Source organism: Oryzias latipes, chromosome 22 (genome assembly GCF_053564925.1).
Source record: "Oryzias latipes strain Hd-rR chromosome 22, Olatipes_Hd-rR_3.1".
Taxonomy (NCBI): Eukaryota; Metazoa; Chordata; class Actinopteri; order Beloniformes; family Adrianichthyidae; genus Oryzias; species Oryzias latipes.
The window spans coordinates 22,497,828-22,523,630 of NC_136258.1; the positions used below are offsets into that span (position 1 = coordinate 22,497,828).

The window sequence follows — 25,803 nt, forward strand, 5'->3', positions numbered from 1 at the left end:
AGTGTGACATCTGATATTTTACATACTCTATAGTTTCAAGCGTAAATTAACTTTTTAACTGGTTACTCTGACGTTTAGAGTAGCACCATTCAAAATGAATTTAAATGAACTGAAAATACATATTATTTAAATTTGGACTATTACCTCATGTTGGTACTCTTCAAAAGTATTTTTACTCTGGAAAGTTTTATGGCTTGAATGATCTTTTAAAATTGACTACTTTTACATTAGAAACCAAGGTGATGAAGAAAATTGCCATTTTTGGTGAACTGTTTGAACAATAACGCAATAAAACGCACATATTTTGGTGTATTAAGAAAAGTAACATGTTTATTCAGAAAGTGTTTCGTAAAACATAGTTTTCTTGCAAAAAAGAAAAGTTTTTGAAAATTATTAATATTTTGATTTGAAAAAAAAAAGTAAAGCATAGTGATCTCTCAAACAGGTTTCCAACTGTTTCGAACATCAGCAGCATCAGCTTTAAAAAATCAAAAATTAAGTGTTCCATTGAGGTTTGCTCATTGCTGTCACCTTTTATTAACCTTCAGACATTCAGGCAACACTCAGAAAAATCTAGGCATTTAGAAAAAAATCCCTTCTCCTCTGTTAAAGTCTTGTGGGACATTACCACTTGCTTTATACAGCTTTAAAGCATATATTAATATAACATTCACAAAAACACAGAACAAAAAACTTAAATTTCATCCATGAGTAACAAAGGTGACAACAAACCCTGAGAATTTCTAGAAGCATAATTGTGCAGTCTAAAATGGAGAGGAGCAAAGCAGCACACCTTCATGCAAATCAAAGTGCCTCATTGTCTGTGCTTTGGCACAAAACATTCAGTTGTGTACAATAAGAACCCCCCCACAAACATACAAAATCCCCTAGGTGTAAAACTGCCCCGACACCACCCTCCACCATCCCAGAAACCCATGTAGAAAAAAGGTTTATGTAATAAAGATTTTAACAAATGCATGGCATAGAATAAAAAAGGTACATTTTGGTATTTCTTTCACAGTTGGATGGAGCTCCAACACACACAGCTTTGAGCTTCATTAGTCTATAGGTATAAAGATAAACGTCTTTGACCCCTTGGCACTGAAAAATAGATTACAGTGAGGAAACTGTAAGTTCATATCTTTGGTTTCAGTAAGTAGTGCTACCCTTGCATTACATTCATCACCCTCTGAGGTATAATTGTCATATCTTTTTGAGTAGTCCTGGATCCTCATCCAAGTTACTTTTCTTCTCTCAGCAAATGTTTATGAAAAATTATATTTCAGATCACATTTGATCTTAATGTGGATAATCTTATTTCAGATTGAACTATTTAGAATTCTTGTAGGTAAAAAAATTCAGTGGCTTTTGTGTATTTTTATTAATTTGCATAGAAATATTTTGGTGCGCAATTGGTCACTATCCTTTTACTTTACTTAAAGATGTGTATCTAGTGGAGCCCCTAAAGAGACATTGAAGAAGTAAGATAAATAAAAGCAACAACAAAAAAAAAAAAATCCAAACTAACAGGCACCAAAAAACAAGTTTTTTTACTGTGACCTTTTGACTTTATAGCTTTGCCTGTGGTACTTTAATGTAAATGATGCATGTCTGTTAGTACCCTTAGCCCCAGTACCATGATCTAAGGCTTCTGAATGCTTTGTACTCATTGTCTGTTCTCAAGTACTCACAAGCCCGGCATGCGTGTTCTATCCAGAACGCAGTTCCCTTTACTTCATAAAGCTTCTTCCAGTCTAAGTATCTCATGTACAGAGTGTCATTTTTGTCCAGAACATGCAGGTAGTCGGCCAGCTCTTTGGGTGACTTGAAGTCATTTGTGTGAATGAAAGAATCTCCTGGTACAAAGTCCTCGTAGTTCTGTCTTGATGTGCCGAGGACCACCGGCACTGTGCCCAAAGAGAGGGGTCTGTACATTTTCTCAGTTATATAGTCTTTGTGGATTGAGTTCTCAAAACTTAAGTAGAATTTACAGCCGGACACAATATTGGCGTAATCACCGTCAGACACGTACCTTCCAAAGCCTCTTCCAAACGTACTGACTTCGATATGTTGACGCAACTCATTGTAATATTTTGTCCGTGCGTGGTTGGGGTTATAGTTACTTACAATCCAGCAGACTAGCTTGCTTTTGCTGGGAAGTTCAAATTTCTTTTCGTTCTGTGTTTTTACAAGGTAGCCGTAGCGTGCTGGGATATCAGCATCCCGATGGTAATTCAGAGTCAAATTGAAAAAGTTATCTAGTCCTGCGAAATTCCCTGAATGGGTAGGTGACTCCATGTTAAACCATATCCATTTCTGGTACGGTGGTCGTTGCGTCTGTGGCAGGTTAGATAAGTCACCCCTGATGTCTCTGTGATGGAACAGAAGCCCGTCTGCTTTACTGTACATGTTCTTATCGGTGGTGATGATGCAGTAATCCATGTTGAAACGCGACTTGCAGAAATTCAAGTCGTTTTGTTGTCCGAAAGGTACCAACCAGACCAACAGGATGGTCTTCTTTTCATCGCTCTTGGCAGGAGTGACCTGCCCGTTGGTGGTGTTGGACTGTATACTTTTGGAGGTGACCTGCTCCGTAGTGGAGGTAAACTGGTCAGAGCAAACTACAGACTTTACTGGCTCATACAACCATTGTGGGGATGGCTTGATGTACATAAACAGAAAAGTCATGAAACCTCCCAGAAGGAGAACAGTGACCAGGATGGGTCGGAATTTGCTCTGACTGCTTGGCGTGGTCATAATTTACCCTACAGAAACCAAAAAGAGAGAGAGGCCAGTGTTATCTCCTAATTCTCTCAATAATACAGGCATAATTTACATGTTTCCTTAAAGGAATTTTGCCAAGCAAAATGCATAACTGTGTTCAAAACAGAGTACTAACCTGATTTAGTTAACAGAGATTTTCTCAAATCTCATGTGATCTTTTTGGTTTTGCAACAGCAGCTCTTCCTGACGATTCCCCTTTAAAATAAGCAGAGAAAAAACCATTAACAGAGAGAGAGAGAAAAAAAACAAGTCAACATTTTAAAATGCCTTCTAGCATTGTATAAACATTAGTGGCTCTTTTTTTATTTTCTTTTGGCTGTCAATACTGTTTTTATTTATTGTTCTTTATAAATAATGATCATAAAGGAGTGTGTTCTTTGTAAAGTACGGTAACTAGAAAGGTTCTTTCAATTTAAGACAAACCCAAATAAATACAACTGAGGCTAACTCTGTTGAGTGCCTTACAAGTGGGCTTGTAAAAGATCCAAGGATATAGGGATGTGATGGCAGCATACCCTGCCACACCAACAAACAAAATGGCTGTAACCTCCTCCGAGCATTGCACACTTTCTTTTTAATTTTATTATTTCAGATTTTTTATTCTTAAATACATGTACACATTTCTTTGAGTTATAATATACATTTATTCTGTTTCCAGTTTTTATTTGTAGCAAATACAAGTACATATGCTTAGTTTACTCATTTTGGGTTTGTTTAATTAATGTCACCTGTATTTGAGTTGCCAGTGCTGAGAGTGCTACTGGTCCCTATGGCCCCTGAGGTTCATCTCCTGGAGCTGTGCTGTGAGGACAAAAGAGGAGCTCAAGTCTTCACAGCCTTTAAATACTCCAGTCAGACAATTGGGCAGGTGCCATCTACAGAAGCCTCCAAGGGGAGAAACCAATGGACTTATTTAATGTTTTTTTGCTTTGCTTCTGTTGGTCATTATTCAATTTGTTCCACTTTTGATGATTTTTCTTTTCCACTAAGAGACCAAGTTTTGTGTTCAGTCTTGTCTTTATAGTCTTTGTTAAATGTCTGTGTAGTCATGTTAGTTTCCCCCCCATGTTTCTCAAGTGGTCTGATCAGCCACTTTAAATGTTGCCCCTGTTGTGTCTTTGGTTAGGTCAGTTTGTTTCTGTTACTTGGTCTGTTCAGTTGCTTAAGTTAAAAGTAAGTGTGTTGCCTGAGTTAAGCATGTTTCTATTGACCTCTTTTAAGGGCCTAGTTTGTTCATCTTTTTACATTTTTGATGATGATGTCTAAAATTTTAAATAATTAATTATTTTGAGGATCAATGCTTTAGATTAAAACATTACGGGAATTGCCAGTTTAACCAGAAGCAGTGAGTCTAAAGATTTGTTCACACTGAGTGCGATTTGCGCGTCCTATGGTAAATGTTGTATACTTGTGTAGTGCTTGGAGCCAGGACACTGACGCATGGCAGCCAAGCTGGCAATTGAACCTGCAATTTTCCGATCTGAGATCAACCGCCCTACAACAGTCTCACTGGATTTGTGTGTGCATAATATTGATTTTATAACTCATACAATGCATTTTGTGTCTAACTGTGTGTACTTGCAATTGTTGCTCTTCACATGTACACTCGAATTTCTAAAACGTACGAATATGAAATGCAATTTACCCACGCACAACTTGAAATTACACCAGCTTAAAAGTAACTTAGAATTTAAAATGGCTCCAGTATGCATCAATCACCTGATACAAAAGCACGTTTATTCAAAGTTCAGAGTTATAAGTGCACAAGGGGTTGTGAGACTCTTCACTTCTCCAGAAGTGTGCGTACATGCTGGGTCATGCTGGGTCATCAGACAACTAGGCATTTTTGTTGTACAACTACCGACTATATATATATATATATATATATATATATATATATATATATATATATTTATTTTCCCCCTTCGGACTATGCAGGACAGCAAGTCATCAAACTGAGTCACAGAGAAGCGTCAATTAAGTTTGGTGTAAATGCAGGGTATAAAGGAACACTAAACATACCACCGTTGTGACGTCTTCTGAGGACCTAACCTTACAAGCTTGAGTTTATTTACAAGCTTGTTTTTAAAATAAACTCTGTGGAGTTTATTTTTACACTAAGTAATGTTGTGTTTGCTTCTCACTAGCTTCAAAAACATTTCTCACATTCACACCACATAGTAGTCATTTCTCTTAGTGAAGATAGCACGTTAGAGTTTACATTTGCTAAATACTTCTTCTATGGCCTAAAGCTTTACTGCAAACCATCTGCAGAAACCTTTGCATCTGAATTTTCATGATGAATTGAGATCTTATCATACAACCGAAAAAAAAAAACAGTACATCTACAGAGCTGCTCTATTTCATTTACCGTACATTTGATGTTCTACTGGGATCTAAATATGGGCAATTACATTTCACTCAACAATAGAAAAAAACCTTTATGATCCGCGTTAAAAAAGGTTTATTTTGATAAGGAGCAAATGTTGTTAATTTATAACCTACCATATAATCCAGGACTCCACTTAATTTAGCCTCAGCTTGAATGCCAAAAACATTGAAGTATGCATAATTTTTAAATAATTCAAGAGAAATTCAGGCAGGAAGTTGTTTCTAACTTCTTCTTTGAGATATGAATACATTTATTGTTTTTGGATAGATGCATTAAAACACTTTGAAACCCTGACGGCATTACAATATGTTAGAAATGTAGATTAATTCATGTATTCTTTAAAAAAAGCACAAGGAAAATGGTAAAAGGGTCTGCTCTTTGAAGGTAATGTCTACTCCACTGTTAGATTTAAAATGTGTTTTTGACCCATAATTTGAAATACTTTGGGCCCATTTGGGAGTTCAACCCCTAACACTTAATGTTTTACCCAATCTGGGCCACTGATCAAGAATGAAATTTGTGGATTGTGCTTAACGTGTGTATAAAAAAAAAACTAGTAAGACATGGGACGTTTTTTCTGTTTGACTTGTTTTACAGGCTCAACTGAAAAAGGGGAGAAACTGATTCTCACATTTCCCTGTATGTAAGAGAGATTGTCACAATGCTTAACAGCATTTTGTGGGATTTTAGTCAAGCCAATAAACCTTGTCCTGCAACACACCTTGTGTCCCAGTAGCCCAATCCTCCAGCGCCCTTCAAAGTGCCGATTCAACTTTATATCACTGTGAATCTCACCTGAACGTGTGAAAGCCTGTAAAAAAAAATTAAAAAAGCTTGTTACTCAGCTTTACAGCCATGTGGGCTGAGTAACAAGCTTTTTTTTTCATTTGCCTTACTCTGTCTTGTGTTGTTTTGCTCTACGCTGGGTTATGGAATCTCATTTTCGGTCGAACCCCTGAGGTGTCCGACCCGTGCAGAATATGGCTGGATTGCAATGCAGTTGGGGATCATATTTTACGAGTACATTTTCATTTTTCAAGAACATGACTGCAATGATTGAACTCTAAGACCACGCCACCTAGATGCATGAGAACCTTATCTAAAACTATTTGCTCTACTCCAGCTGCTTCTAAAGTATTCTGTCATCGGTACCTTGGGATATACTGTATCTACTTTTTAGTGTTTTATTGTTGAGTTTTTATATATTTTTAAACATTTGTATTTTGTATATTGTATCATGGCTGCTCTACAGATTAAACAAAGTGTCTATCTTCATCTTAAACGCATTTTAAACCCAAAAGACATAAATGCAATCATCACTTAGTTTCTTCAGTTCTAAAAAACAAATCAGCTTTGAATATTCAAAGAAAAATCTGGAAATGAGATTTTAAAATCATCATGTGAGATTAAAGTGAAATGTTACCACAAAGAAACCCAACAGAATTTATTCCTAAAATAAGTAAAAACTAAAAGAGTGCACATCTCCACAGCCTCAACAACTCTTTTTTTTTCTGATTTGGAAAAATAATCTACTTTGGGATTTAGCTTTAGTGAAATAAAAGAAACAGTAAAAAAAAAATGAAAAAGCTCATCTTACCGTTCCAAAGTACATCCGCAAGTGTATCTGGTGATTTCAGAGCTGCTGAACAGGAAAGTCTGTTGGAGTTTGTTTGAAAGGCGACATTGGGCTGGACTACATAACAAAAAATACCTGTTTGCCTCTCCATGGCAAAGAGAGAAAAGGAATGTAGGAGGGGTGGAGTGATCGGCTCTTCCTTAAAGCTTCATCACATCAGACAACAATAGTTTTGAGACCTAAAGACATATATTCTAACTTTTTGATGGCAAAATACAAAATTAAATCTTCTGTCTTAACATTTTATTGAGGCAGATTCTTTTGATGGATAACGTCTTCTATGTTTTCTGCGTTATTCAACAAATACTTAAAATATTTTGACTTCAGGAAGGCCAAAAAGTTTTTGATAGGTGTGGGACAAACGGGTTTCTATGCTTGCTACATGGGAGCTGATCCTGATTAACAACCGCGAATATTGTGCGCCTGCATTTGTAACTTTCTTTTTTTTTTGTTTTTAACTAGGTATCAAATCTTTTCAGATTTTTTTTAGTAAAGGAGTACTGCTAAATTGTACTTATTGGAAATGTTAAGGGCCTCCCTCCACCTTGAAGCTTCAGCTTCAAAGAAAATCCCTTGTTAAATAAAGTAAACCAGCGGAAATCCACAAACACAAGCAGAACTGGAGCAGCAAGATCTTTAGCATTATTAGTGAGGATGTATATATTTTAATTGTAAAGAAAAGTTGTGCTTCTAACACTGCTGCTACGTTCATGACTTCCATTTCTTTTAAAGATCAGCTTTCTGCTTTAGCAACACAGGAACAATAAGGTCGGTCTGGTGTTACAAGGGCGGAAAAAAAGGACAAAGTAATGTGGAACAAAAGACACTGGTTGTTTGACTTGTTCCACCACTAACAGTAAAACTGACTGACTGATAGCTTTGCCGCTGACCCCAGCACATCTTTTCTAGGTTTTACTGTTCATTTGGCAGCACTCAAACATATTTATCATTACAATCTTGCATATATATGGAATAAAGTAAATGGATAAAAAAATATCATGAAAATATGATGCAATGTCTGCTCACCTCCATAAGAGAAATTTCAAAAAGATAAAGTAAAGTAAATATTTTTTGTGTAAATAAATGGGCGATTAATTCTACAGTAAATGTATGAAAATGTATGTTAAGAAAAGGCCACACTGTTCTTAAGCTTTTTATAGTAAAACAACATTCTTACGTATGATAATACATTTCCTTTGGCACAGAAAAGAAAATTGTTTTTATTAAATATCAGTTATTTTCCTGAGCTCTTTTCCAACCCGGAAGTAAGACGACTCTATCTCTGAGACACCGCCTGTCGCTCCATGTGGGTACCGCCCGTTTCATGATGTCAACCTTGAGCCGGCCCACAATAAAACAACATCCAAATTTTTGCAAAGACTAATGTGCATATTGTGCATATAAAATGAATGCATTTTTGCCAAACACACCTCTAGCTTCCTGGAAGGGCGGTTCTCACTTGTTTACTTCAACTCGTGTGAACCCATACATTTTTTGTGGGTTGGTAGGGGCTGGTGGAATACTCAGAAATGCGTGAACAAATTAAAGTTCCGCTTTGGGGCTCCTTTTTGTGAGGACTGAACAGTATGATACACTTAAAAGCTCAAAAAAATTATTTTGAATGATATATGCCCTTCAAAAAACAAAAAACAAAGTTATTATTAGTCAAAAACAAAGATAACATCAATATTTCAAATTTAAACAATGAGACAGAAGAAGCTTTTTTGTCCCCTCTTGTGTAAGGTGATCATTGTGGTGCACACGGAACCAAACAGGTGGAGGATGACCGAATGTGAGAAGCAGACAAAAGATACTTCTTTGACAGGCATCCCAAAGTTAAAAAAACTAAACGATAAAACGGGCAACAGGAACAAAGGAAACATTTTATGAGTTTTGAGTTTAAAGCAAAACAAAAATTGGATTGGAGTCACTGTTTAAACCACATAGAAGAAAATTATTATACAAATAAAGTAAAGTTACACAATGAAGCAGGATGTTTATCCACCACAACCTTCACCTCAACAAACCGGCTTGAATCTGCTTATAGGTACTTCCTAATTTCCTTTTTTTCTCCCAATATTTTAATCATAAAAGTTTTTGATTTATATAACACATAATTATTAACCCTCTGGGGCTTCTTGGAAACAGTTTCTCAGGCAAAATGTCACCTCAGTATTTTTTAAGATAATTGACATTTATTTTGTACATAAGTTGAGGCACATTTCCTAATCTAACAAATGCACATGATGTTTTTGATTTCATTTTAAGCTTTATCTTAAAAGGCAGACCTCAAAAGTGCACTTTGGAGTTAAGGAAGCGAAATATATAACACTGAGCACATCGCGTTTGAGTTTTTTTCCTCTGTGGCCAAACAGAAAAGTTTCCATTGACATGCTTTATATTTAGTGATCTAAACTTTACAATGAGACCAATGAGATTCACTGTCTAACAGCAGTGAAACTTAAGTGAAGTTTAACTGCCAATTTATAAAAACCAGGATGAGATAAGAGCTGGCATTGAAAATGCTGTTAGTCCATGAAACTTCTGCTTTGTTTTTGTCTAATGATTGGACAAACGACAAGCTCTTATCTATTTGTCTAAGTTGATTGAATAATGTTTTTACAACAAAGGAGGTGAAAATTCATTTGGGTGAGATTAAAAAAAACTGGTCCTGACTAGATTTGTGTGTGTGTGTGTGGGTGTGTGTGTGTGTGTGTGTGTGTGTGTGTGGGTGTGAGTGTGCATGTGTTAGTGTTTATGCTTACGTCATGGACCAGCAGTAGCCACAGTGCAAGGCTTGGATAAGGACGGCAGCTTTTTAATTTTTTAAGTTTCTCCAGTTACTTATTTGCAGCCTATTCTTTTTAACTTAAATGTTTTAGAAAACTTTTTTTTGCTCGTTTTAGCCTCTGATCAAAGGAAACATAAGGACAAAAGCAGAATTCATGCATCTTGAAAGAGGAAATGCAACACAAATTGACAAGCAAAAAACGTAGGTGTTCAGGAACAACAAATGTACTGAAAAAACTTGGAAAAAAGTAGCCAAAGACATCACAAGTATACAGTCTTTAGACAGATTGAAACCATTTGTCAGAAACATTTTAAAAGGACTTAATGACTATGAGAAAGATAGTTTGACTCAAGTGAAGGGTGAAGATGTCTCTTTCTTTATGACAGAAACATTGATTTCATGAGCTGGAGGCAGTTTTTCAGACACCTGACAGATCCTCTTACAGGGCCAACTGCTTTCTATTTTCTTAAAAATGTTTCAATTCATTTTTTGAGTTTATTTCCTGATCGCAACAACTGCACTCATCCTTCCATATTATAGTTTCATATTACAATCACTTTGTTTGAACCGATTTTATGTTTATTTGCCACATATTAATAATGCAGTTGCAATTTTTGTGACAGAAATAATAAAATATAGCTGCAATATGACTACACTTCTTTATTTATTTTGTAAAGAATTTCACAATTATAGGGTCAACTGCTTGGTTCATCTTTATTGATTTGACTCCCAAGAAACCCTAACAGGACATGTAAAAACAGCACTTTTCCCAAAACCGAAATAAATATAACAAAAAAAAAAACCAAATGAAAAATATATTAATTTAAAGTTCTAAATTCCTTCTAAGATACACATAAAATAAATGGCATTAAAATATGACACTATTTCAAGAAAGCTTTTTCCAGTAGCAGCATTTGTAAGACATACAGTCATTCAGAAACATCCTTCTTCCCTCTGTGGTACCTTAACACGCTAACAGATTCAGATGGCAGCATGGTTGCAATCAAAGAGGCAAGACTTCATTAAAGAAGAAAATTAAAAAGTAAATAAAAACATTCTAGCTCAAAACAAACAAGAACATTTTATTTTCCTATCATACTTAATTATACATTATTAAACCACAATAACACATCATAGTGGTACAGCCTAGTGCCCTAAATAGCAATTTCCAATTTCTTATATTGTCAGTTCAAGACATATAAAAATAAAAATAAAATAATACTCCTTGAATTTCTCTGTTTTTCTAATTCTGTTAGATGACATCAGCTGGATTTTTACAATACAAACAAATAGTGAATACAAACAAAGGTTATGGTTACATGTAAAGGTCAGACCTTTCACAAATGCTGTTTTAAAACAAATCTTCACAAAGATACACAGGATGTGCATCCTCATCCTGGAGAAGTTTGAAAGCCAAAACAAATTCAGTTAATAAACCTCTTTATTCAAAGCTTGCTTTCAGCTTTTGCTCTTATATCTAGAAACATGCAATTAAATAAATCAAATTCGATCTAACCAATGCTTTCCAATTTTCCAATGAGAATGATTAATAGCTGTTGGCTCATGGGGTATAACATCGTAATATTTTGTCCATGTTATATCTTCTTTTTGAAATTCACATTTTGTTGAAGCAGAAATAATCTTTTATAATGTAAACCTTATTTTATTTAAGTATCACAATACCTGTAGGCTTAAAGTATGTAGATTTTTCAAAATAAAATCAAAGCGTGCAAAGTGAGGGTCATATTTTAACTGAACTGTACAGCAAAAAAACTCCACTCTGCACAGAGTACCAACAAAAAAAGATTTTAAACACTAAAAATGCTATTTGATAAAAGTAGTTAACCTTTCAATGAACTTCAACGGCTTGGCCATTTGCATTTGTTCACACAGTTCCTATAGAGAAGTCGTTCAGAGAACAAAACATAAAGTATGCATATATTTTTGCCTACTTTCACATTTTGCTGCTTTAGTGTTATTATGGCTGCCATTTTAGAGAGTTCATAGTTCTGTGTTCCTTTCACAACAGCCCTAAAACAACTAGTCCCAGTACCACTTGTCCAGTCCGTGCAAAGCTTCATACTTTTTGTGTCTTTTCAGGTGCTCACAAGCCCTGCATGCATGTTCTATCCAGAAATGGGGCTTCTTGACCTTGAAATACTTTCGCCACTCAAAGTATCTGAGGTACATGGTCTCATTCTTTTCTAGGACCTGGAGGTACTCAACCAGCTCATTGGATGAGTTGAAGTCATTCACATGAATGAAGGAAGTTCCTGGAATGAAGTTCTCGTAGTTTTGCCTGGTTGGGCCCAGAACCACTGGCACTGTACCCAAAGACAGGGGGTTGAACAGTTTCTCAGTAATGTAGTCTTTATGGATTGAGTTCTCAAAAGCTAAGTAAAATCTACAGCTAGACACAATAGAAGGATATTGATCGTTATTGATCGGTTTCCCAAAGGCTTGTCCGAATACTTGAACATTTATGTACTTGCGCATCTCATTGTAGTATTTGGCTCGTTCATGATTTTGATTCCAGTTACTTACAATCCAACATACAAGGTTTTCCTTCTTTGGTAATACAAAATCCTCATTGGCTTCCGTCAGGAGCGACCCAGAGGGCACAGAAATCGCAGCATCCAGACGGTAATTGAGAGTCAGATTGAACATGTTTGCAATCCCAGGCAGCCTTGCTGAATTTGATGGTGACTCCATGTTCATCCATATCCACTTCTGAAACAATGGTCGCTGGAGGTTCGGCAGATTTGACAGGTCTCGAGAGATCTCTCTGTGATGGATGAGGACCCCATCTGCTTTGCTGTACAGACTTTTATCCGTGGTGAGGAAGCAGTCTTCAATGTTAAACAGAGATCTGCAGGCACTCAGATCATGGTTGGTTCCAAAGGGCAAAAACCAGATCAGCAAAGTTGTGACACTGTTCTCTGTTTTGGAGATTTTATTTTCACTGGTGACAGGGACCGGGCTTGGGCAATCAGCTGTTTTTACAGGATCATACAGCCATCGGATGGATGAGTTGCCGTACATAAAAAAAAAAGTCATTAAGCATCCCAAAAATATCAGCAAAACCAGAAGCGGCCGTAGGAAGTTGTGAGATGTTGGTGTTGACATACTTTTTTCCTGAAAAGGGTAAATCATAGAGAAAAGCCAGAAAAAAGTCTTATTGTACAGAATTTAAATACCAAATGTAATATAATTTTCTGTTTATAAAAATCCACAGCACACATACACTGATAAAAAATGAGCAATAAAATACGTTTTTTTTAAATGATTTACAGCTGTGTAAAGTTTCCTGCATAGATCGGCCGGGCTGCTGTGCTGTCCACCCCTAGCTCTGGGGTGTGGGGTGCCGGGCTTTCTGCCTTTGCTGGAGCATTCAGTGTGATTAAGGTACACTCTAAGAAGCACACAGTCATTCAAACCACCTGCTTACTCACTTTTGCACAAATATCGGCATGTGTACTGTTTTTACACCCCTCTTCAAGAAAATTGATAATGCAAATCTTGTGTGTAACTGTCTGTGTGCATGAGTCTTGTGAGATAAATCTTCCATCGTTAATGGATGAATATACATCCAATCTGTAAATTGTCGTGTGCAGACAATCTGTTGATGTGTGAACTAAGTCATGCAATGTACTTATGACACTCTTATTTTTTTACTTTGTATTTTTGACTCACACCCCCCCCCCCCCCCTTCTCACCCATTCTAAACCCCTTACCCCTTATCTCTAACATCAAACTCTCTCTGTCTCTCTCTTTTCTTTCTTTTATCAGGTCCAAAACGGAATGCATACAAATATAATTATCATAAATAAAGCTTAGCCTCAAATACAAAAGGGGTTTATAAAAATATACACTCTGTTTGTCGGAAGACCCCATAAATCACCATTGTAACAGTAAAATCTGTCTAACACAAGAGGTCTTCAGCTCTGATCTGCTTGCTCAGCTTTGGATAGGACAAATAAAATAAAAAATGGAGTTGTAAAGTTTCGACTCACTTCTGTTTCAGTTGATGTTTTTTTGTTTTTACTACCAGCCTGTTGTTAGCTAATCCACACAGCTGTTCCTCTGTAAAGCCTTAAACACAAATGCCCTTTACAGCTAAATTGGATGCCCAGTTTAGCTTAGTCTGTTTAGTTTAGTTTAGCCATTACCTATTAAATTCAATGACTTCATGTTCATTAGGATTTCACGTTAATTATACAATTAGTGGTTTGAAGCCCATTGAGACGACTATGTTGTACTATTGGGCTATATAAAGAAAATTGAATTAATACAGGTGAAGACAAATTATCTGCAGGTGAGATATGGGCACACAACACAAAACAGCATAGAATGGTAGAGGTTAGGTAGGGTGAAAATGTTCATGCACAGATTTTCCTTTGGGCATGCTGCGAGCAACAGGTCATAGCTAATGTTTAACCCTTGTGCTATCTCAGATGGCCCCACCCTTACTTTGACGTGTTCTCCCTACCATGACAAAGGTGGATACAGGTGGAAAGATTTCATGTAATCCATGGACACCAGTGAAGATCACAAATCATAGAAGAAAAAAGGTTCAGCGCACTGTCTAGTGGGTCTAGATGACCCAACTCCCAGCGTTAAAGTGCCTAGGATAGCACAAGGGTTAAACAAGACTTAAGGATAAGTAAAGGTGAAGTAGTTTGACAATCAGAGTGCTTGTGTGGGGGATCCACCTGCACATCCAGTGCAAGCAGCATTTGCTTGCGATCAGTAAAGCCGTGGTCACATGCATCTGTACGGGTCAGCCCCCGTATGGTTGCTGTAGGTTTTTGGGTTGATCCTTAGAGGTTTGTAGACAGAACTGGCTGCATCTTAAGAGGAGCGCAGGTAAGACTTGTGCGACCAACTCATGAAAGTGGAAAGTAGGACTGTCGTGCGTGTGGCAAGTGTATCGCAAAATATTTGCAAGGATAAAGTAAGTGACACACACTTACACCGTACGGTGGATGCTGTCACGTGGCGCCCTTTATATGGCACTCCAGTCACTACTGAGGTGAGCGCACTAGCTTCTTAATGACCACGTGTAAATCACGAATCACGGGGTGTGCACGTGATTTGTAAGTGCTCGTTGGTTGCTCATCGGATGCCGTCACAAACTACACTCTGATTGTCTAATTTCCTTATTTCTAACAGTCAGGCTTTGCGCAAGGGAAGTGTGAGGAGCGCACACATTTCACATTAAAAGCGCTAATGAGCTTCCTGCGTGGTGCGCAGTGTTCAGGAGGGTCGGACAAAAAAAATCTGTTGGGTACATCTATGTCTTACCATTACATGTGTCTAAGTATTCATCAAAACTTGATGCCCCCAGCTCCCCTTAGGAAAAAATATGAATGAACATTTCTGCCTTACAGGCTCACTGGGCTGTCTGTGATCTTCATGGTTTCTGCGGGGAATCTATGTGCACCGTACCGAAATGCCCATTTTTCACCCACAGACAGCCTGTTTCCACTCAGGAGGGCAATTGTGACTAAGGCTCAAGGGGCCTGTATGTGCACCTTACTAACGACTAGAATGCTGCACTAAGGGCACTGTACAACGGCATCACATATGCGTCAAAAGTACATGTAACGGACGCCATTAAAAGTGTAAAAATGCTTCACGATACATTTGTACCACACACAACAATCGTATGTTCCATTTTCATGCCGTCCATGCGCTAGGCCATTTGAGCGTCAAGGGAACAGCCAGACAAAGGATGCAGTCAACCTTGCACAGGCCCAGACAACCCCAAAACCACTCGTACAGCTGCACTCGTACTGGATGGCCCCTGTACGGGTGCATGTGACTAAATATGCCCTCAAGAATACCATCTTTTGTTTTTTTCCTGTTAGTTCTTTGTCATTTGGTAAACTATCTCATCTCTGCTTTTTTTTTTTAAATTTATAAACATTTTGGATTTCTACTCACTACTGATACCCAAATAGGAAAGTGACATCCAATTTGTCCACTTTTGTTCACAATCAGTATTTTATTTACATTTTAAGTCATGACAAAAGCCATTGAGCATTTAATAGTCATATTGACAATCATCATGAATGTTTTTCACTGTGAAAACAGCGAACACGAGAGAACAAGGACATTTTTTGACATTCAACCAAATAACCTGTCATTGCAACCAAGGCTTGCAGAACATAATGTTGGATTCCAAACAAGTCAAAACTTGTACAGCGCCACTCTGACTCTACTGCTCCTTCCAACTAAGATTGCCTAAAGGCCTGTTCACACCGGGACGGATTTCGCCGGCGATTTTCGCCGACGTTTAACGCCTCGTGACTAAACAAAGGGCACCAATGAGAGTGTGCACACCGACGCGAAAAAACGCCACGCGACAAAGCGTCAAAAAAAAAAAAACGCCTCGGGTTCGTTTTTTTTTTTCGACGCGTTGCGTCGAAATCTATTCGACCAATGAGAATGGCGCTTTTGCACACGTGTCTGGAGCTTCTGAAGTTACAGTAAAACACAACTTGGGGGCGCTCAAACACAAAACTGCCTTGCTGAGCACACATACCAGCGAAGAAGATAGACGCCAAGTAGCGTCAACACTGCCGCAAAGAAATAATGACGGACATTCTTACATATCCCCTTACCAAGTACCAGTTGGAGCTACTGATGCTTGAAATATTCATGTTTTCTTTGTATTATTCTGACAAGCGCGTAAATACTTGCTATCTTCTTCTGAGGGAAAAGCGACTTTAAGAAGCGTAAAGTTGCGCAGCGCCACCTTGTGTACAGGAGTATTTCTGTTTACATTAAGCGCCATCTAATGTCAGGGAATGAAATTGCATGTTCGCTCGGCTCACCGTCAGCGAAAATCGCCTGGGTGTGAACACAAAAAACGTGGCGAAAAACGCTGGCGAATAACGCCTGGCGAATATTCGTCCCGGTGTGTACGGGCCTTAAAGGCCTGTTCACACCGGGACGAATTTCGCCGGCGATTTTCGCCGACGTTTAACGCCTCGTGACTAAACAAAGGGCACCAACGAGAGTGTGCACACCGACGCGAAAAAACGCCACGCGTTAAAGCGTCAAAAAAAAAACGCCTCGGGTTCGTTTTTTTTTTTTCGACGCGTCGCGTCGAAATCTACTCGACCAATGAGAATGGCGCTTTTGCTCACGTGTCTGGAGCTTCTGAAGTTACAGTAAAACACAACTTGGGGGCGCTCAAACACAAAACTGCCTTGCTGAGCACACATACCAGCGAAGAAGATAGACGCCAAGTAGCGTCTACACAGCCGCGAAGCAATAATGACGGACATTCTTACATATCCCCTTACCAAGTACCAGTTGGAGCTACTGGTGCTTGAAATATTCATGTTTTCTTTGTTTGATTCTGACAAGCGTGTAAATACTTGCTCTCTTCTTCTGAGTGAAAAGCGACTTTAAGAAGCGTAAAGTTGCGCAGCGCCACCTTGTGTACAGGAGTATTTCTGTTTTACATTAAGCGCCATCTAATGTCAGGGAATGAAATTGCATGTTCACTCCACTCATCGTCAGCGAAAATCGCCTGGGTGTGAACACAAAAAACGTGGCGAAAAACGCTGGCGAATAACGCCTGGCGAATATTCGTCCCGGTGTGTACGGGCCTTTACACTTACAGAATTCTAAACTCAGACAAGGAATAAAAAAAAAATGTTGCCTCATCTGATGATTAGTTCTAACTTGTAACAAATGGGTTCAAAATTTAACCCAGGATTTGTTGTTTCAGCAAATCTTTCCTAAAGTCAGTCACCAGAACCCACAGTGCTGCTTGTTTCCATTGTTCCTTTGCACGTCACGATGATGAGCTGTGTAATGAAAGGTAACAGAAACCATGCAGGAAGGTGGGCCCTAAGGACATGACTGTAGCATTCCAATAAGGAAGAGAACTAAAGAGTCTGCTGTCGGTTTGGAAACCAACTCAACCTGCTAAACTGGAGAAGGCTCCATGCAGGGATCATCCAACTAGAAGGGGTCAGTAATGTGTTGACATCCTAATTTGATCTTGATGTGATTCCTACTTTTTCTTAAGATCAGGCGGGAAGATTACTCTTCTTAAAATATAATTATGAAAGGACCTGAACATCCTGTGAAGTTTGTTGTTAAAGTAACAGGGTGTCAGAGCAAAAGCCAAAAGATTGGATACACCAGCGTCCCAAAGTGACAAGAAGGAGTTGAATTAAGATGAAAAGATGAAAAAGAAAAACACCTCATTAAAATAAAACTAAATTAATATTTTATTAAAATGAACTATTGTCAAATGTGGTAATTTCTTAATATCTTACATCAAAGAACCTTATAACCCTTAAAATGTACAAGTAGATAAATAATTAAAAGTTACTGATAATTCATTTGTGGAGATGAGTTTTACCCGGAAACTGTTTTCCTTGATATGTGATACGCACCTTGTCGTCTTTACATAAAAGAAATGGATCCCTTCAAACTGCTCTAACTGGAAAGACACTCGATCCCATTCTGGCGAAAAATGTGACGAAATTCGTTGCCAAAGATTTAGTAAACATTTAAGTCTCAAACCTGAAGAGAACACAGTTAAAATAAGTTCTATGTTACACCTACGTGTGTCTGGAAGGTGTCAACTTGCATATTTTTGTTGTTATTTTTAAAAATTCTGACAAAATTCTAAACTTTTTGTTGTTTTTTCCTTTTTGCTGTCATGTTAATCAACATCTAGAATTGTTGGGAGCGTCAGTAAAGGTTTATAATATTAAATCCTTAGATTAATAATCAGTCTTTCCTCACACTTTCATTAAAATGTAGATTACAGTTATAAATTTTAAAAGGTCAATTATAAAAAAACTTAGTTCCACTCTGAGAGCACATCAGATCTCCAAAAAAGTTAGTAAAAAAAGAGAAATAATGAACGCAGACAGAGAGTAAACCTGCCCAATAAACCATTTGAGCATTTCTACACTGCGTAATAGACGACACAACTTCTTACCTTTTTACAAAACTTAGTTGAAAGCCAGACTATTTCATTTAAAAACCAGTTACCAAATGACAGAAAGAGAGGAGGTAGTAAATGCTGAACAGCTTGTCTTACCCTGTGGGACTTTGAAAGTTGAAAGGCCAGGTGAATTTTGTATTTCCTGAAGGCTTAGAGGTAATTCAGTTTGCGGAAAGATGTCTTGTCATGTGTTTAGAAAATAGTGCCTTGTTGAGCGGATTTTTTTTAAACATGCTTGCTGCTATCCACACCCTGTGGGAGGGGAGATCAGGAGACATAGGAGGAGGGACCAACCCAAACTTTTCCTTGAACTGATGTTTGCTCTCAGCATAGATGGAACAACAAGGAAGAAATCTAATCTTTAAAATAAAAATAAAATAAAAATAAATTCTCTGCATGTCTCATTTCATTGTTACTTTCTTAGTTTAATTGCAAATCAAAATATGAGAAAATATTTTATGTTGCCCAAAACAGTGCTATGAGTTGCAAATATTGACAGACGAGACACAGATCAATTTGCATGATTTTGAACTAAACTAACTACTGTGTGCATTTTTCTGCATTTTGAATTGGTGATTTGGATGCTATTTTTCAAACTTTAACCGCATGCAGACAGTCTGACAGTTTCCAAACGAGAAGCTGTCTGAGATCTGAACACTGTGGTGCACGTGTGGTTTTAAATTTCCTGAGACACGTTGCTTTTAAGAATCATGTAGCCTATGTTGCAATTACAATGTCATTATTAACTCTGCCTACAGTGACAACAAATTATTAAAATCAACTAAAGTCAAAGAGCACAACTCTGAAATTGCAAATAGTTAAACTACAGGGATTTAAATTCTGGAATCAGCTGAAACAGTTTTTTGAGACTACGATTTCAAGAAATAATTAAACAACAAAAAGAAAAAAAACAGATTGCATGTATGTCATATTGAAGAAGCAAGTCAAAGGGAAGTCTAGATAAGGAAGTGAAAAAATAACATTCACTACAAAGGCTTCAAGAAATAAACTGTTAGTGTTAAGAAACAGAATTGAGACTCATTTGCATTTTTACACTAAGTGTAGCCCTTGTGCTGATGCAAATAGAAAGGAACCTTTATTCAGCTGTAGATATTTAGGATATGATAAACTGTGACGCCCTGAAAAAAGAAGTCATAATAAAAAAACAATATTTTTTTTTTGTAAAAACCCTTTTTATAGTTTGGCTTGATTCAACAATATTACCAACTGCAATGAGGAATATTTTCTTAAACTTTTGACTGAACTAACAAATTCTCAAAATAAATTCTCTACTTAAGTGACTTTTGGGATAAAACTACCAAAACAATGATTGTTCTTATATCTTAAAATGTGTTTATCGTCAAAAATTAGATGTTGACACTATCATTTTAAGCAACTGAGCTGAACAAAATATTTTGTCTAATTTTTTTATCAGAACCGTATTAAAAACACAACCCAAGCTGTATTTTTTATTTTTACACTTTAACCTTAAAGATATGGAAAAATAAATGGTCCTTACTTTTAATTCTAAACATCCCAGCGTTTTTAGTTGATATTTTACATGTGGGTACATCTGTGTTTATGCAGGACAGATATGTAAATGCATTCTGTGTGAACCCTCTGTTACAAGTCTGGTGTGACTTCCTCTTTTGTGGAACAACCCGTTCGCCTTGTTTAATGTTGTTTTTAAAAATAAAATGCAGAGAAAATGACATTGTTAGTAGAAAATCCCTTCTTCATATCTTTCAGTAATTGTTAATTGCTGCTGGACAGAGACTGTGTTGTGGTTCTTTTTTGTTTCTGCCATGTTTTGAGTTCAGTTCCTGTTTTATTTTGAAAGGTTTCCTGTTATGTTGTGGTTTCAAGATTTGCTTTTGGTCCCCATCTGTCCTGAGTGTTTCCCCCTGTGTCTCGTTTATCTGTCTGTATGTATTTAAGTCCTGTCTTTCCCTTCCTCCTGTGCTGTTCCATAGTTTTTGCATCCCACCTTTTCGATTGTCTCAAGTTTTTCTAGCCTGTGGCCTTGGTTTGTAGTTTTTTGTTTAAGTTATTAAAGCCTGTTCCTGGAACCTTCTGCCTCCTCCTCTCTGCACCTGGGTGCTTCTCTCATTCCCCCCGTAACACTGTTAAACTGTGTGAGGCATCCTACCTTACAATTAACTTTACAACTCTGTGTCAAAGTTGAGTCACTTACTTCTTGGCTTGCCTCTTTTTTTACTGCAGAATATTTTGTGTTGGAACATGTCGGCGGATTTCAAGAAAATTGCTGCTTGAAAACGTTGCTTTTAGGATGATGTGACATGGTGAGAACAGCCCTGGGTTGTTGTAGCTGTTGAAGTCTAAAGTGCAAATAGTTACTCACCTCTTTAGATAGTTTTACCTGATATCTCAAACAGGAGCTAGACTTCACTGAAGCTTTTCAGATATTCTCTGATAAATCAAAAGTTTCGATCTCTACTTCTTCTTTAGCAGGCTTTTATTTTTGGCAGTCAAATTCTCAGAAAAACGTTTGATCACAGCAGATCAGGTTTGATAATGCAGTGGTTTTACAGTGAATGAGACTCACTCGCCTTTAAAAACACAAAAGCATGTTAGGATTAAAAAGGCAAATCTGTTCAGAAATTACCTGCTGGATGGAGAAATTTGCAGGTCCACAAATATTTCTGAACACATCTAACAAAGAAGAAAAAATGTTCCCTGACGACTAACACTAGGAGGGTTTAGACTTTGGAGTTGTTGTCAGACAATGAGTACTATTTGACTTTTGAATGGAGACGGGCGTGCCTCCATTCATCAGTGTGACATTTTGTTCAAGCATTGCCCATAAGTGGGAGTTAGACTTAAGAGTTCTCCGTGGTCAAAAAGGATTCTTGCATGAGAAAACAGGTCACATTTCTGTTTTTTCCCTTTTAAAGAGACAAGTACAAATTCAGAGTATTCTATGTCTGTGGAAGCTGGCTTATTTTCAGTTTTAATGTAATTTACTTTTTATTTATTTATTTTTTTCTTTTTTGCGTTTGTCATTGGCTGTTGAATCTTTTATTACCAACCATAATTCATGTTGTATTTGATAAACACATTTCTGGGATCACTAGCTACAATGTTGTTTTAGAACCATCATAAACATAAAAGATAAATAAATATATGAGAATAAAGTCAAAACTTCTCGTGAGTAAAGTCATCAAATTATGAGAAAAAAGTTACATTTTCTATGAGAATAAACTAGAATTATGAGTAAAAAGTCAACATTTTATGACAATTTGGTAAGAATTTCATAACTTATGAGTCGTAAATTTATGAGTAAAAAAAAATAGAATTAACAACAACTAAAAAAAAAAAATACACATTTCAACATGAGAGACTCATGTTTTGTGGCTCCTTCAGCATTGGTTTCACAAACAAGGAAATACAAAGGTTGTGCCTGAATTCCCTCACTACTCACTACAGAGTGCACTATATAGACTTTTGCCATTTTGTAAATCCAAAATTCCAAAATGCAGTGCCCTCAAAACTTCCTAGAAGTTTGTAAAAAATATTTATGGTCACTCTTGGTGAATATGGACCACAATGCATTGCGTTAGAACAATTTTTCACGTGAAAAAAACATCTCAATTCGAGAAATGTGAATTTTCTGTCAATTTTTAGATGTAGTGAGATTTACTGGGTTAGTTTTTGTAAGCGGTTGAGAGAGCACATTAACTCTTGTGCTATCCTAGGCACTTTAAGGTTGGGAGTTGGGTCATCTAGACCCACTAGAACAGTGCGCTAAACCTTTTTTCTTCAATGATTTGTGAACCTCACTGGTGTCCATGGATTACATGAAATCTTTCCACCTTTATCCACCTTTGTCATGGTAGGGAGAACACTTCAATGTAAAGGTGGGGTCATCTAAGATAGCACAAGGGTTAAAAAGCGCTGTGTGGAAAGATGAGGCGGGTAGACTTTGTCCTTGTGTTCTCTGTGGGTAAACACTGTGAAAACAATTTTTACCTGTCCTTGGAAAAAGACTTACACTTTTGATGAATGAATCAAAACACCACTAGCAAAAATGAAAGGTATTTTTTTTCCTATTAACATTACTAGATTGGAGACATTTATTTTGATAAAAACTGTAGAGTACTGTTTTATAGGGTATTCTTAAAAGAACACTGAAAACACGCCTGTGTTAGAAGTGTAACATTTGGTCATGATCTTTTTCCATACGGGTCCAGAATCTACTTTTCTATTTACATTAGCTCTTCTTAAATCTATTACCATTTTCTAAAACCTATATTTTTATTTATTAATTTCTGATTTGGGATTCTAGCAACTCCACAACCCTTATTCTCCATTATCATGATGCTTTGGCCTTTTTTTTTTTCACCAATCTGATTCTCTTGCTCTTTATTTTCTTCACACTTGCGTGTTCCTCAAGGCTGTCTTATACAAACCTTCCTGCTATTGAAGGCATGGAAGCATACAGATGTGTAAAGCCATGCTTTTACAACTGATTTTTACAATTTAGATTCCACAGGCTTCGTTCACACTGCAGGCTGAAACGACCCAATTACGATTTTTTTCCCCCTATGCGACCCGTATCTGATCTTTTAATGACAGTCTGAATGACACAGATCCGATCTTTTCAAATGTGACCAATGCCACTTGGGTATGTGGTCCTGAATCCGATACGTATCCGATCTTTTGAAATGCGACCTCTGTCTGAAAGGCCACACCACATGTATCCGACCCGTACGTCATTGATACGCTACAAATGTCATCATTCTGCGTTGAACTAGACGGGAACAAGAACATAAACATCAACCATGGTGGACGATGCTGCTGAGACCAGTCAGTTGGAGGGAAGCGAGGTCACAGATTTGATTTAATTTCCAGTGAAATGGCAGAGCGTGGTGTTGAACCTTTCCCGCGGGGGAGACTTTCTCCAGGGCCGAAGGCGGATCCTCCTTCGTGGTTTACTTCCTCGTTCGGACCCTCAGATTCTCCAGTTAATAAAGAATCATTGGCAGTTTTTCTAGGGGAAGCTTTCTTTTATCATCGTTCTCCTTCCTCCGTAACACACAACATGAATGCGCGCCCCCAACACACACATAAAAGAAATTGCGGTCACATTACTTAAATGTTTCATACCACTGCCCTGGCTTCTTTAAAACAAACTTTTGCTTCATCATCTGGACAAAAACAAGCAGAATGAGGTGAGCTTTCTCTCTGAAATGATGCTATATTTAACCCACCATGACGATCAGCATCCACAGTACAGACCAAATGTTTGGACACACCTTCTCATTCAAATGAATGGGAAGGTGTGTCCAAACTTTTGGTCTGTACTGTCTATTGCTGTCCTTCGCCGCTGCAGTCATGGTCACATGACAACACGCCGCAAAACGTAACAAAAAACAGCTTTTTGTGAGAAAAGCAATCTAAACCGGAAAAAAAACAAGACTAAAATACTGAAAACTGATGGAATATTTATTTCTTTTGTAATTGATCAGAGGTGACCGGTCGTTCCCGGCAACAGCCCCTAGACTCTGGAATGCCCTCCCTGCATTATCTCTAACTTAATCCAGAGAAAACTGTATGTTTTCTGAAATAAATAGCTCATTATTATTTACCTGAACACTTTTCTAATTTCTGTCTTTGACGGATATTCAGCTTGCTGTAGATAGATGTTGCAGTAATTTTGAATACATGGCTGAACTTTACCTCCTGATGATGCCAACTTGAAATTGGATGATTCAGCAGTAAAAGATGGACTGGTTCTGCAGAAAGAATCCATTTTGATACATTTCTAAATAACAGGTGAAGTTTTTGCCAGCTCAGTCTTGAGAGTCAAAGCACACTGCTTCCTTGTGTGCTAAACAAACTATCATAAACCCGGGTGTTACCTCATTTGATTGGTCCTTTTCATTTGAAGGCATAACTCATGTTTATCCCTCTGATTGATTGGACTGTACAGTCCTGTTTTCCTCTGACCCGCTGTGTCATGTGATCAACTTCACAACTATATAATTACTGCTGTAAAAATACAGAAAAATGCCTACATGTTGCATGAACTGTAATAATTCACAAAATGTGTGTGTAGTATTAGATGTGTAACCAATCTTTGTAAAATAAAATTTTTCAGGGAACATGAAGTTGTCTCAGCATCATTTTTTTGGTTCTTTTTTTATGTTTGTACTTTTCTTTTCTTTTTTGTTTAAAGTTCCTCTCCAATCATCTTTTGAGCTATTTTCAAAGTGTTTCCAGTGGTCTTTTAATTATGATTTTGCCAATTTAAGCCAAAATACAAAAAAACTGTTTCTGCAGAGCGACAATGGTTCATAAGAAACTTACCTTTGAGTGATAACTGTTGGCCCAGAGAAAGCCTGCACTCATCTCCCATCATCCCTTTGTCTAAACTCTCTCCTGCTAGCTTACAGCTACTCACAACCCCAACCTAACATTACTGGTGCAACAAAAATGGCGAGTAATATTGGAACTATCCAGGCAACTGCAAGCTTTTTCAAGCTGCATTTTATTCATCTGCTCCTTGATTTAAGCTTACTTTCTTAATAAATAATACCAAATGTTAAAAACACCAAAAACATTCTTTATTTTTTTTAAACAGAAAACACTTCCTCATGCAGGGATTTTACAACATAACCTTGAATTCCTGAAGCAATGCTTCTTCTCAGAATAGACCATTGAGAAATGATGCTTGGCGTTAGAGCTTAAATAAATCTTTGGGTACATAGTTTGCTTTACAGAAGTAAACGCTTCTACCACAGCAATTTTTCCTGTGGTTATGTAGTCAACACGAACATGCCCCTTCAAAGTTTTTGTTTGGCTATGGTGGCTTCTTTAGGAAGGCTGAAAGATTAAGGTAGCCTAATCCTATTTATCTGTGGTGTTATCATGGCTTTAGTGTGTCAGTGAAACCTGCTTTACCTATTTTTAGACATGCTCCTTTAGAACACACTAAACACCAGAACAAAACTTTTTTTTTGTATTAGCTTTTTGACATCTTTTTTTCATTTTGGTTATCTCAGACATGGTGATTATGGGGGATACAGATGTGTTTTAGGCTTGTTGGCAGAAACATGAAAGACCAAAACAAATCAACTGAAACACAACTAACTAAAAAGTAAATGAATGTAAAAAGAAGAAGGAAAAAAAACTCCTGATGTAGATGGAAATAACAAAGCCAAAAAACAAAGACAAGCAAAAAATGTATTTTAAAAATA

General features: G+C 37.2%; 2 protein-coding genes across 11 annotated transcripts; both read right to left on the reverse strand.

Annotated features, from left to right (window-relative positions):
• Positions 1-302: 302 nt before the first annotated feature.
• Positions 303-18,799, reverse strand: fut9c (alpha3-fucosyltransferase-like). 6 transcript variants are annotated; one of them, XM_020713369.3, is made up of 4 exons: positions 18,680-18,799; positions 3,513-3,585; positions 2,900-2,979; positions 303-2,765 (listed from the first exon to the last, which is right to left on the reverse strand). In XM_020713369.3, exon 4 carries the CDS (start codon positions 2,755-2,757, stop codon positions 1,624-1,626), a length of 1,134 nt encoding a protein of 377 aa, XP_020569028.1. In that variant the 5' UTR covers positions 2,758-2,765; positions 2,900-2,979; positions 3,513-3,585; positions 18,680-18,799; the 3' UTR covers positions 303-1,623. The 6 variants fall into 6 exon arrangements, with proteins under 6 accessions (XP_020569028.1, XP_023807006.1, XP_078796389.1 ...); XM_023951238.2 differs by lacking the exon at positions 18,680-18,799 and adding an exon at positions 6,774-6,855; XM_078940263.1 differs by lacking the exon at positions 18,680-18,799 and adding an exon at positions 5,898-5,987.
• On the reverse strand, positions 10,249-24,407 carry fut9b (alpha3-fucosyltransferase-like). 5 transcript variants are annotated; one of them, XM_078940260.1, is made up of 3 exons: positions 18,680-18,799; positions 18,024-18,093; positions 10,249-12,738 (listed from the first exon to the last, which is right to left on the reverse strand). In XM_078940260.1, the coding sequence occupies exon 3, from the start codon at positions 12,727-12,729 to the stop codon at positions 11,644-11,646; it is 1,086 nt and encodes a 361-aa protein (XP_078796386.1). In that variant the 5' UTR covers positions 12,730-12,738; positions 18,024-18,093; positions 18,680-18,799; the 3' UTR covers positions 10,249-11,643. The 5 variants fall into 5 exon arrangements, with proteins under 5 accessions (XP_078796386.1, XP_078796387.1, XP_078796385.1 ...); XM_078940261.1 differs by lacking the exons at positions 18,024-18,093; positions 18,680-18,799 and adding an exon at positions 24,284-24,407; XM_078940259.1 differs by lacking the exon at positions 18,024-18,093 and having other exon boundaries at positions 18,680-18,796.
• Positions 24,408-25,803: the final 1,396 nt, after the last annotated feature.